At 46.3% G+C, this 13,725-nt stretch overlaps 1 protein-coding gene across 1 annotated transcript; it reads right to left on the bottom strand.

The window, feature by feature from the left end:
• Nucleotides 1-824: 824 nt before the first annotated feature.
• On the bottom strand, nt 825-11,191 carry LOC119374949 (venom protein 302). The gene is made up of 3 exons (XM_037645149.2): nt 11,004-11,191; nt 8,993-9,107; nt 825-2,495 (listed from the first exon to the last, which is right to left on the bottom strand). Exons 1-3 carry the CDS (start codon nt 11,051-11,053, stop codon nt 2,376-2,378), a joined length of 285 nt encoding a protein of 94 aa, XP_037501077.1. The 5' UTR covers nt 11,054-11,191; the 3' UTR covers nt 825-2,375.
• Between the last annotated feature and the right edge of the window lie 2,534 nt (nt 11,192-13,725).

Below are 13,725 nucleotides of genomic sequence, written 5' to 3' on the forward strand. Positions count from 1 at the left end.
GGGTTACTTACTCTCACATATAAATTTTCTCATTCTAAGTGCGCATGCTGTTTGGTGTTGTGATGAACTTGCACACCAGTGCAGATCGACCTGGGCATCCTATGTAACTGCTGTGGCTATAGTACTCAAACTATAGAGCCTTTTACAAGAACTAGAGAAGCCCCCCCCGCCCATGTTTCACTTTTCACAGCTCTTACGTCAGCAGAGCAAGGTCAGTGAAGGATTGCAGCAAGTCGATGCAAGCTGGCGCCCAGCACTGTGCGACACACGCATGGCAGTGTTTTCTGATCCCTATGCGGCATTTTTTTGGCAAGTTATGTTCTAGTAACTTCACTATGATGGCACTTTGAGCCATATGATGTCATATTTGGCAGACAGCCCATAAAGTCATATGGCTTTGGCAATAAATGTTGCGCGGCACTCAACACACTTGGTAAGGCAAACATTGGTGAGCCTTGTGAGGCGGCACCTTAAAAACCAACTGCAGCAAAATTTCACTTTTTTCAAATTGGTTAAAGATGCATAGCTTATGCTATTGAAACAATCTTGACAAAGCTGCAGGGTGGGAATGATACTAGGTATAATTTTCTTAACATAAAATTTTAAATGACTGCAAAACTATATGCATAGCTTTTTACATGGTCCTAAATTTTGTTGCAGTTGGCCCTTAAACTGTTCAGGCAGTGTGCTGCCTAAAAGGCATCGCATTGTGTTGGTGCCTTGACATGCTGTTTGAACAAATACATTCTAGATGGCAGTGTTTTCTTTCTCCCCCCTCTAACTTATTCTCTATCCTGCATTGCAAGTACAGTGACGTGTATAAGTGTTTTTACTCCAGGGCTTTATTCAAGTTCAGGTCACACATACACTAATATGCAAGGTTACATCCAGTATATACATTAAAGAGTATATAAGAGCATGAGCATCTACAATGAGGCCTTTAATATGTGTACTCAATGCCAACTGATGCACAAAGGAGCTGGTAGCATGCAAAACACTGGCTAGCAATTGTATATTTACACATAAATAAGTGTTAAATTATGATGGGCTGAATCAATGTGCAATAAATTAAGTATGAAACATGATCACTATTGTGTGCTACTCCATTTTGGCATTGTGTTATCACACAATCGTTGCGTTATGTGTGCAAGTCATTGAATGTTGTTAAAAAGAATAAAAGAGAACATTAATTTCATGAAATGGTGCACTTTGAAGCGCAGGTGCAGTCAAGGGAGAGAAACAATAGGGCCATATGAACCCCTTTGCACCCTCTCACCTCCCCTCCCCCCAAAAACAAAATAGATTCCATGAACACATCTGCTTGCCAAGCCCCTCCCTTCCCAGTCAAGTGTGTGTTCCTCACTGCCCCTTTCAAGTTTCTGACTACACTGCTGCCTTGAATGGGCCAGCTTAATTTAGCATAATGAACATGGAAAATTGTAGCAGTGGGTGCAGCAAAGACGTTAGAGCACCGGTTGGTGCCTACAGGCAATGGTTCACACATGCATTGGTCGGTGTCACAGCTATATTCTAATTTAGTTCATATCTCTAGGTGCTGCCCCTAGAGGCTTTATCACCATTGGAACTTTGAGGCTGCTTGATATCGAGGTTTGAGTATTTGGCAGAACCGACACACAAGGTTTCCTGACCATAGTAGAAAAACAATGCATCCTGCTCAAAGATTCGAAAAGAGAGATAACAATTCATTAGAAAGATGCGTTGCGCAATAAAGGGGAAGAGTGGGCACCTCAGTTTCTGCCTACAGGCTTGTAACTGTGAGCAGTCTCATGCTGTTCATAGCTACATTCCAAAAATTAATGTGGCATGCAGCATATCTTATTCTGTGACTGCAGCCAATGCTAAATGATGCATATGACAAAAAGTGTTGACAATGGTGTCCAAGTCGAACTAGCATGCAAAATACTGTTTAGATTAAGGAAACACAAGCGTAACGCACCTGATGCTCTTTGGCCGCCATTGGCCTTTGCACCATAAGTATACACACATCGTCATCATCAAGCACAATGCACACTGAGCAGAAATCTGTTGCGCTGCTGTTCATGAGATGACTCTTGGTGTGAATATATTGCACATGATTGATGAACAGGAGTTTCCTCCAGAGACTTCATTAAGTAGAAAGCACTGTGGAATGATCCAGGTTCACCTTGACTTCTGTAAAACTATCATGAATAACAAGCAATCGCATAAAAATTCTGACAGCAACTCGATGTTGCATCTTCAGTAATGTTATCTGCCTGCGTATATACTGACGTGCTATGCCACCTCTGTCAGATATAGCATTACAAAGAATGTCCACTACACTGTATCATGTATGTGCTGAAATCTTGTCGCTGCTTTCACCATGGCTTGGGTCTTCACTTGTTGTACACGCACTGTCCAGGTAGTTGGTAAAACATGAGGTTGGGTTTGCAGGTGAGTCCTTCGGCACAAGTACCTCCGTGATTCCAGTAGCCACCGCACTCTTCACCAGGCCCCTAAATGATTTATTGGAAAAAGAAAAAAGCCAAGGTGACTCTCAGTTCAGGTGGTGACTCAGTCCAGGTCCCTTTTTTTAAAACTTGTGTGTTAATCGCAACAACATTGCAGGAATCGAAAGGTGGTAGTGGGGCGACAAAATGAACAATGTATGGAAGAAAAAGATTGTGCAGGAACTTGCACGCAAGTTGAGGCATAGTGTGTAAACATTTTTAAATGTATATATAGTTTTGCTGAAGTCAACAGGGGAGGGGGAGGGTGGTGTTAGTGTAGTAGGGATTTGCTGTTGCGCAGATGTAATACTTATTCACTATATGCCACAACTTCCCTGCAAGATTGCGTACTTCAAAAACAATTTCTTTTGCGATGAATGTTTAAATGGCTATTAAAGGGACCGACAACTGGCCACAACGTGAGATTAGATCGTAGTAGAAATGATAACACGTGAAATATAGTGACAGATTCCAGCATCCTTTTCACGTTGTGAATAGGATCCATATTTTTAAATCGTGTTTAGCAAAAACTAGAACAAAAACCAGTATGTCGCGCAGCCTAGTGGAAGAGTCTTGAATCTGGATTATGGAGCCAATCGCTCTGCTGTACGTAGTCACGTAGTGTGATGCTGTCATGCACGCCATAATCAGCCCTCAAGATTAGAGTATGTATATTATTATCTATCACCGCTCTATTCTGTGCTGGTTACGAGGTAAAAAGTAGTTGCAGCCAGTGGAGCATGTCGACAAGCCGCGGCGCATGCGCGCGGAGTGCACGCATGCGCAGTAAACCGCCGCGCTCGAACACGAAGCTCTCTCGCGTTCACTGTTTGCAGCATGTGTCGTCACGAGTGTATACGACTTCATATTCGCAGCAGATATAAAAAAATCCTCATTACAAATGTTTCACGGCGTTTTCCACGTTGTCATTCCGTGATTAGACACTCTGACCGGCAAGTTTACCGTTGCGCTGAAGAAAATAGGTACCTTAAAAATTGGTTCTCGGTCCCTTTAAAGGGGCCCTGCAATACTTTTTGAACGTCAGAGAACGCTGCCGATCGGTAGTCAAGGCTCCCGAGAACATGCGAGCTAAATATAGCGCGGCACGCGGCCTGGAAATCCCGCTTTACAAATGATGCCATATACCCAAGTCCGCGGCCATTGGCTGATTTGAGCCAACGTTGATTCGAGTGTAATTTGAGCCAAACGTTGATTTGAGCATCGTAAGCTCGATAGTTGCCGTGGCCGCTGCGGGATAGCGCCACGTGCCCGCGCTCGCGATAGCACTGCAAGTAAGCCGTGCGTTCTAAGAAAAAAAAAAGTAAGAAAGTGCTCAAGGTCCTGACGCGCGCTGACGAAGGGGCGCATCTCCTTGCCCCTTGTCATCCTGCAGAGAAATGCCTGTAACTCCGCTCTTACTTGACGGATTCTAAAAATGTTTGCGGCATGTCATTCGTGAAGCGTCATGCGCTAATAGTGATACTATTGAATTATAACTCGATCAGAAAAGTGTTGCAGGGCCCCTTCAAGTATTATTATACAACTTCGCTTGATGTGACTCGCTGTCTTAATTGCGTGTCTCTGCAAATCCGTGTTAGCTACAAACTGCACTGTTTCAGGGATGGGCACGCTTTGTCTGTGAAATATATTCTGGGGAGCTATACCATATGCTTACACACACAAAAAAAATAATTGGAGCATAAACTCTTTAATTGGAAATTGTGAGATAGTGTGTACAAGCATTATGTGGAACTTCATCATACAAAAATATATATGGCAACATCACCCATAATTTACTCAGCATTATTCTGTAATCAGCCGTCATTTGGCCGAAATTAGCAACGTCTGACAGTAGCCTTCATCAGGCTACAATATTACGTAACACTCGACCCAAACTGGCTGGTGGCCAGATGCTGATGGTAAATTAGAAAAAAATAGTAGGTCAAAACACCTCTTTTCACAAGTCGCCCGGGGTGGTGGGGACGTTGAAGGTGTGCTAAATGTGCATGCTCTTGCAGAGTTTTTTGTGTCGCTGTCATGCTGTTTATCACTGGCGTAGAGTGTGTGTGTGTGTGGGGGGGGGGGGGGTTAATTAATATCCCCCCCGAATTTTTTTCAGTTTTGCATATGTAGACATGCACACACATACAACCGAAAAAAAATTGTGGCCACGCCCCTGTTGTTACCACAGACACATGCATGCACCCACACATATATTTTCCCCTGAAAACCTTGCCAGAGAGCGCTTACGTAATTTAAAAAAATTTGCAGATAGCCGATGACTAAACATGGGGCTAAAGCTTTTGTTAACAGACTCGCTTATTCAGTTAATAACGCACTCGCACGTGCGCTTACGCCAGGGGGCGCAGGTGAGCGCTTGTCTCTAAAGTCACTGGAACTGACTTTAGAGACAAGCGCTCACCTGCGCTTTAGAGACAAGAGACAAGTGACTTTACTAATTGTCTCTAGTACTAGTAGTACTAGTACCAGGGTGCCTCGATGTGTGCGCCCCCTTTAGGGTGTTGCCATTCTTGAAGGGGCTGATGCCGCCGCGACGCCATTTTTTGCCCCGCATTTGCGCCTCTCAGCGCAGCCGCCGTAGAGCGGTGAGACGCCGGTAAGACGCCGTGGGCTCAAATATGGCAGCCACGCCCGCAGATATCCTCACCCCAAAGCGGACAAAACGCTCATCAGGGCACCCTACTTGTCTCCTCGACTACTGGGTCTGGCTGCGCATGGCTGTCCGCGCAGATGCGCTTACGCGAACTGCGTGCCACATATATATATAGTATTGCAAAAAGCCGGCAGATCCCACGCATTGTGGGAATCAATGTAATGCGAAGCAGCCAGCAAAGAGCTGCATACATCGTCTTGTATGTCATTGAGGAAAATGCGTGTCATGGTTTTCATGTTAACTCCTATTATTTATGTTCGTCACACAGTAACGTCACGCAATACCAACTTCGGGGTCGATCAAATTAGAGAAACGGCCGCCAGCGCCCCATGAGCGTGGCACGCAAGTCATGCTGTGCATGACATACGTGTCATGACTTTCATGTTAACTCGTGTTATTTATGTTCCTCACACGGTCACGTCGCAAGATACCAATTTTGGTGTATATCAAGCTAGCGAAACGGCCGCCAGCACCCCATGAGCGTGGCACGTAAGTCATGCTGTACATGACATGCGTGTCATGATTTTCATGTTAACTCGTGTTTTTATGTTCGTCACACAGTCACGTCGCGCAAAACCAATTCCCGGGTAGATCAAGCTAGCGAAACGGCCGCCAGCGCGCCATGATCGTGGCACGTAAGTCATGCTGTACATGACATGCGTGTCATTATTTTCATGTTAACTCGTGTTATTTATGTTCCTCACACGGTCACGTCGCAAGATACCAATTTTGGTGTATATCAAGCTAGCGAAACGGCCGCCAGCACCCCATGAGCGTGGCACGTAAGTCATGCTGTACATGACATGCGTGTCATGATTTTCATGTTAACTCGTGTTTTTATGTTCGCCACACAGTCACGTCGCGCAATACCAATTTCGGGGTAGAGCAAGCTAGCGAAATGGCCGCCAGCGCTCCATGAGCGTGGCACGTAAGTCATGCTGTACATGACATGCGTGTCATGATTTTTATGTTAACTCGTGTTATTTATGTTCGTTACACAGTCACGTCGCGCAATACCAATTTCGGGGTAGACCAAGCTAGCGAAGCCGCCGCCAGCGCCCCATGAGCGTGGCACGTAAGTCATGCTGTGCATGTCATGCGAGTCATGATTGTCATGTTAACTCGTGTTTTTATGTTCATCACACGGTCACGTCACAAGATACCAATTTTGGTGTATATAAATCTAGCGAAACCGCCGCCAGCGCCCCATGAGCGTGGCACGTAAGTCATGCTGTGCATGTCATGCGAGTCATGATTGTCATGTTAACTCGTGTTATTTGTGTTCGTTACACAGTCACGTCGCAAGATACCAATTTTGGTGTATATAAATCTAGCGAAACCGCCGCCAGCGCCCCATGAGCGTGGCACGCAAGTCATGCTGTGCATGTCATGCGAGTCATGATTGTCATGTTAACTCGTGTTTTTATGGGGTAGGTCAAGCTAGCGAAACCGCCGCCGGCGCCCCATGAGCGTGGCACGTAAGTCATGCTGTGCATGACATGCGTGTCATGATTTTCATGTTAACTCGAATTTTTGTGTTCGTCATACAGTCACGTCGCACAATACCAATTTCGGGGTAGATCAAGCTAGCGAAACGGCCGCCAGCGCACCATGAGCGTGGCACGTAAGTCATGCTGTACATGACATGCGTGTCATGATTTTCATGCTATGACTTGTCATTTATGTTCGTCATACAGTCATGTTACGCCATACCAATTTTGGTGCACATTCGATGAACCAAGCGACCAGGAGAGCACAAAGTCGTAGGCGGCTAGATAGATAGATAGATAGATAGATAGATAGATAGATAGATAGATAGATAGATAGATAGATAGATAGATAGATAGATAGATAGATAGATAGATAGATAGATAGATAGATAGATACGCTCAAAGTCGCAGAAGTTCGCTAAGAAATGCTTCGCATTTAATAATTTCTGGTGCGGGGTGTGGTCAAAGGCTGTGGGGGTAATTAGGTGAACTCAGGCAAATTACCAAAGTTATGTTATTTGTGCTTTATAGCTTTATGCTGTATCTGCATTTTCTTGCTGCAAAAGTTGTGCTTTTGGTATTATGAAAGGGTAATTTTAGTAATACGAGAAAAATCGATTTTTCATGTATTAGTAAAATTACCCTTTCATCAGTGGCGTAGCCAGGGGGGTTGGGGGGGCTGCAGCCCCCCCCCCCCCCCCGACCATTTTCAGTTTTGCATATGTATATATACACAGACATACAAACGAGCGCACGAACATAAACTATGGTTGAACATCCCCCCACCCCAACCCCTCGAAAAAAATTTCTTGCTACGCCCCTGTCTACGTGGGCCTACATAGTTCTCAATCGGGAAATATGAATTACATTATGTACTAAGACTTGACATACAAAGTTTCAGGGAATAGTGTTGAGCCAATGGGGCCAAAATGCGAAAAATCACTTAATTTCGGTGCCGTCACGCCGACATCCATGAACAGGGGTTTCGGCGCGAAATTTAAATGTGAAATTTTGACCTTCATTTTCTCTTCTGTGAGTACGCCTAATAATGATTTATGAGTCTAAATTGATTCATTGTTTCACTTGAGTGCCCCTTTAAGCTTGGTGTTGCAGTGATTAGAAAACGTTGCACGTGTTCCAAGCTTCACTGAGTGCAGCCCTTGAACAGTCGGAACCTACAAGTCCGCCTCCGGTTGTTTTCGATTGCTTGTCTGCGAACGTTAGCAAAGACAGGAGGGAGAGAGACCAAAAGGTACCATCCGCATAACTTTCTTCCAGGGTTGTCACACTGTGCATTTTCGTGCCCGAAAGGTATAGAATTTTCCGTAGCTTGCGCATGAGCCGATCGCGATTGACAAATATGCTTGATAGAGATCGAGAATGCACCTGTAACGTCCGTATTATATATTCGGACAAGCTATCCGCCGGTCATCGATAAGACTGTAGTGATTGGAACACACAAGGACCGGCATACGGAAGGCGTAAATTAATGCACATGAGCGTTCACCGTTAAAGCGCTGGTCAAATGTGGTTTCGGCTCCAAACAACATGGTATACGATCGAAGTCATCCTAAACCTTTGCATCGTGGCTTCATCGCAACAGAAACCAGCGCTACCGATGTCACGGTTAGTGTTGTAAGCCACAGCTTCTAGGAAAGCGAACTGCTTGACGAACGTTCAATGCAGCAGGAACATGTACCCTCGATCGATGGCAGCGGCGCCGCACGGCACAACTCTTCGGTCAGGGGCGTAGCCAGAAATTTTTTTCGGGGGAGAGGGGTTCAACCATACCTTATGTATGTTCGTGCGTGCGTTTGTATGTGTGCATGTATATATACGCAAGCAAAAGTGAAAAATTTCGGGGGGGGGGTCTGAACCCCCAACCCCCTCCCCCCCCCCCGGCTACGCCCCGGCCTTCGGTGTACGGTTCAATAGACGAACAGTTAAGGCTTCCATGACCCTTACTCAATAAAAAAAATGTATATTTTTGGCCATAAATTTCCCGGTTATAGCACAAGCGTTCGGTATATGTGCGTGTTGCTAACAAAATTTCTGAAAGCGAACTATACTCGGGAAATTTATATCTTATGTATGGGTGCGGCGAATTGCAGCCATCTAAAAAGTGCTGGTTGCCCCCCCCCCCCCCCACCCCCCACCCCCTTTTCGTGACACGTGCGAGAGGCTTCAAAACAGCAGCGAAGCGAGCTCACGACTTGAAGCCTTGCCTGCGAATCTGTTTCATAAGAGGCCTCCTCCGCTTACGCACGTTCGCCTCATACATCTTTTGTCGTGCTTTTTTTTTTTTCCCTTCCCTGGGTGACGTAAAAGGGTGCACTCACGCTGGCGCAGACCCTGCAGCAGCCGCACATGTCGCTCGTGACTCCATAGGCGCAGTCTTCTTCCTCGGGGCAGTCGACCTCGACGCAGTCTGGACAGGAGGGCATCGACTCGGCCCTGGCGATTGTGGAGCGAAAGCGAAAAGAGAACTGCGGTTAGCCATGCGGGCCCGGCTTGCCTTTGCAAAGCCAAGCGATGCACGGGTGCCTTTTACGAGTATCCGCTTGCGCTTTACGCGGCATAAAGCGAGCAGGCACATGAATAGGATAAGGCGCACGCTTGGCCCTGAGCTTCTTTAGAAACCGCCGTTGCGGCGCAGCGGCCAAGACACGCTGTTTGCCCGGAGAGCGAGCACGAACTAGCGTGCTCGCGAGTTTCAGGAGATCCCGGGATGAAGCATGCACACGGGGGCCAACGGTCAAACGTGGCTCATTGATTCTATGGAGTGCTTGCCTCCTTCGCACGCAACGCCATCCATGCGCTAGATAAAATCTGTGGTTTTACGTCCCAAAACTACGATATGATTATGAGGGACGCCGTAGTGGAGGGCTACGGAAATTTCGACCATCTGGTGTCCCTTAACGCGCACTAAAATCGAATAGTACACGGGCCTCTACAATTTCGCGTCCGCCGAAATGCGACCGCCGCAGCCGGGATCGAGCTCGCGACCTTCGGGTCAGCAGCCGAGCACCGTAACCACTGATCCACCGTGGCGGACGATCCATGCTCTAGAGTTCACATAGTATGTTTAAAGGCGTAGAACAGTTACGAGGACTCATAGGAAACAGTGTTCGCTTGATCTTGTTGGTTCATTGCTAGCGAGGAATTCTGTTAACGTGCGCCGCTCCATTCTTGTCCATCTTTTCCGCACCGTTTAGTTTCTTGGGTTGATTAAAAGCTACTGCCGTGACCGCTTGTTTCAGCTCGTGTGTAAGGAATAGAACGCAGTTTATGAAAGCTCTTGGAAGCGCGTAAAACCAATATTCTCACTTTAGAAGGCACTTTCGCGTGTATATATATATAAAAAAAAAAGACAAGGCGCCGCTCGTTGAGCGTGGACACGCGGATCACGTGACAATGGGGTACCACTCAATTGTTTGACACATTTCATGGTTTCCGTACTTGTTTTCGGAAACTGTTAGCGTGTGAAAAAATAAAGCCTAAAATATAGGTCTACACAACGATCGAGACATTATGATTATTTAACGGCAAAGCTCACATACTTAAGCTATTCTGCATGGCACACGCGTAAGTTTTCCTTATTGCTGTGCGTGTTACGAGCACAATGTGTCAGTCTGCGACTAGACATATATGTCCTATTTGGTGTACTTGTGCACTGCTTCAGTAAAACTAGTATTAATTGACGGTCACTTGATGCAAGATCAAATGCTTATGTCATAACCTAGCTTTGTATTCCTCTACATTCAGAATATGTGGAAACGAAAAAGTCTGTTATAGAAATAAATTCCTCATGTTAAATAATCTACAATGCCAGACGCCTTTTCCCCCCCTCGAATCGCCTTGATCAGTGGAACTATATTCGTGAACTCCCACATATACGCTAGACACACGTACGTGTTCGTTTACGTATATGGCTTGGTAGACCGATGCACGAACCGTATCAGCACAGATGCAAATGATGAGATGCGAAGCATGACGAAACGTCATGTCATGCGCGGACGGTGATGACAGAACGGTAGGGATTCAACTGGGCAGCAAGCTCACCAGCTTGCTTTCGCATTTATTGCCCTTTAATAGTAAGGTGTATACGCGAAATTCAGTTAGGTCAGGTTACGGTCTGGCCGTGATGTGACAATGCATGGTGGACCTCATGGTGGTGATCGGTGTGGTTGGAATTACGCGTTGGAGACACCCATCCTCGAGCACGTGTCTTCTGGGCAAATCGTGCCCTCAGGTAAACACGTTCGTCAGTGCGCACACTGCGCTCGAAGATAGGCCGACTGGAGCCCACTATGCTACTAAGCACAATAAGAAGTGCAAATTGGTACTCACAGCGCAATGAAGGTGAGGAAGAGCAGAGCGGCACACGACGTCGTCTTCATGATTATGTTGAAGACTCTGGGCAGAGCTGTCAGCGTCTGTGTGCGGTACGCTAATTAGCTCGACTGGTTTCCACGCGGCGCTTATATGCGATCGAGATTTGGCGGGCTGTTTGCAGCAGGAAGTGGCATATCCGTCCGCGACGGGATGTCCGCGCCCCCCTCCCACAATTGCTGGTTACTCTGACCGAGTTCTGCACCCGCGTTCTCTTCCACGGCAAGTGACGTCTTTTCCCGAGCAGTAAAGCCCCACTCTTACCGCGACGAGCCCTCCCTTGTCTTGCCAGGCATGCGTTAAGGCTGTCGTGCAACTCCTGATTAGGCCGGGTTCGTCCCGGATGCACAGATGCCTCCGAGGTTGTGTTACAGTTGGCTCCAGCAGCCATAGAAAACTCGACACCGCACGCTGCAACTCGGTGTGTCGCATACGTCGGCCTGAGACCGTGAGCGCGAGCAGAAAACAACTATGTTTTCTCTTACGCACGCAATCACACACAAACACAGACACACGTGTGCACACACAGCGCTTTCCCACCATCTTCATACCGCCTCTCCAGCCGACCAGCCCGCGCCACGAAAAAAATATTAAATAAATAAACAACCCTGCCAGTGTGCATATACATAAACAGTTGAAAGCCGTATGGTCACCACGAGACCAAACGATTCTGAACGAGACAAATTAATCATTAAAAGGAGCTCCTCCTCTCGTTAGGCTACACCCGCCGTGGTATATAGCTTAGCACGTAAGGTGACACGCTGCTAAGCTTGAGGGCGCGGGTTCGATACCCTGCCATGGCTGCCGCATTTCGATGGGGGCGAAATGCAAAGAATATCCGTGTGCTGAGATATAGGTACACGTTAGAGGACCTGAGGTGGTCTAAAGTAATCCGGATTTCCCCACTACGGCGTGCCTCACAATCACATCGCGGTCTCGGCACGGCTCGTTAGGCTGCGTTGTTGCAACACCCGCTGTGTATCTCCCAATCTTTTCCTCCGTGGAGAAACTCGATACGGCCTGTTTTAGGCTATATTTATCAGCTGTTTGCTGCGCAACGACTCGGCAAGTACTGAGGTCAGTTTAGAAGTTCCGTCGTCGCGTATTTCACGCAGCGCACTTCCTCTCTTGTGGTACTGTACTCACTGTGACTTTCACTTAGTGAAGCCGCTAAACGACCGCTTGCTTAGAGCTCGTGTGTCCTTGGTTAATCACAAAAGAAATTGCACTAGCAGCCAGACTTTGACCAATGTGTCGCGGTATTTAACTTAAGTCACATGTAGTATATACAGTGAAATCTCGTTTATACGATCACCCTTAATACGTTTTTCGTCATAATACGTTTTTTTTTTCTCTTCCCGGCCGACGCCCCAAGAGGTAATGCATTTTCGTACGGCTAATTCGATGGTATTTCTACGTAGGCTTGGATAATACGATCGCGAAAGCGTCTGAAAACATCGCGTGGTTTCAACTCTCGCGCCAAGAGGCACCACGCCCGCGCGGCACTGGCCCATCGAGGCACCACAGTGCTTGCGGTAGTGCGGCGGCCTTTGGGATCAGTGTTCGCAGTTTCGGATTGGATTTGATTGCATCACCCTTTGAAACGGTCAGTAACTACTGACTATGCGCTCGAAGCTTTAGACGCGCTTCGTAACCTTGATCGCAGGTGAGGAGTTCAGTGATGCGACTGCTACTCGTTTCTACGAGTTCCAAAAAAGCTTCCTGCGGGACATAGAAAAACAAAAAAAAGTTCATGGAAAAGTGATGGACTATTTTAAAGTTCGGTGAAGCCACAGCGCTAAAAACACAGGGACCAAGGAAGAGGACAGGAGTAGCGCACGTCCTGTCCTCTTGCTTGGTCCCCGTATTTTCAGCGCTATTGCTTCACTGAATGTAACACACCAACCAGCCCAAAAGCCTGTTCTCGTGTATATGATTAAATTTCTTTAATAAAAGCAAGTTCTGTGCCAAGTACGTCCTTCTTGTGATCTTTTGGACCCTGTTTTGGATAATACGATTTTCGGATAATACGTTTTTATTTTTTAACGCCCATGAGAATCGCATCAACGAGATTCCACTGTAGTCAAGCTGGAATATCGGATCGATTACCGATAATCTGGAGCATAGCTTGGCTGCGCATTCTACCGATTCAAGAGTTGTTTTATCACAGATTGTCCCTCATCACATACCGTCTCATACATCGTGAAATATCATTAGATAGTATTCCTCACCATGTCCTTGTCAACAACAATAATACCAGGTTTTCAGAGCAAAATAACTTTCTTTTAACCAAAATAAGATCGAACTATGGCAGATTTACAGCTCGCTTCTATGGTATTCATCTTTGGAATCGCATACCTCTTCATACTAAATCATCTCGGTCGCTGCAATCTTTTAAACGCAACATGAAAAACATATTGTTAAAGGAACCTTTTGTTCATCTGTAATACATTTATTTTCATCATCACTTCACAGTTCTGTATTGGTATTTTTAAGCTTTGTATAATGCTGCTATGGTAAATATATTTTTCTTTTTTAGTATAGATCGTTCTGTTTTGATTGCATTTTTTGTTTGTTCGCTCTTTTTGCTGCTGTTACCTTTTATGTACGCCACTAATTATAGGAGGTCCCCCTGACAGTCTCGTACTTTGGGACCTCCTGATTCTGTATGTATTATGTA

The sequence above is a fragment of the Rhipicephalus sanguineus genome, chromosome 1 (assembly GCF_013339695.2).
Source record: "Rhipicephalus sanguineus isolate Rsan-2018 chromosome 1, BIME_Rsan_1.4, whole genome shotgun sequence".
In the NCBI taxonomy this organism is placed as follows: Eukaryota; Metazoa; Arthropoda; class Arachnida; order Ixodida; family Ixodidae; genus Rhipicephalus; species Rhipicephalus sanguineus.

Coding starts and splice junctions, on each gene's coding strand:
- LOC119374949 (XM_037645149.2), bottom strand. CDS start 11,053: ATGAAGACGACGTCGTGTGCCGCTCTGCTCTTCCTCACCTTCATTGCG. Junction 9,108..11,003: donor TTCCTCACCTTCATTGCGCT/GTGAGTACCAAT, acceptor CACAATCGCCAG/GGCCGAGTCGATGCCCTCCT. Junction 2,496..8,992: donor GCTGCAGGGTCTGCGCCAGC/GTGAGTGCACCC, acceptor TAAATCATTTAG/GGGCCTGGTGAAGAGTGCGG.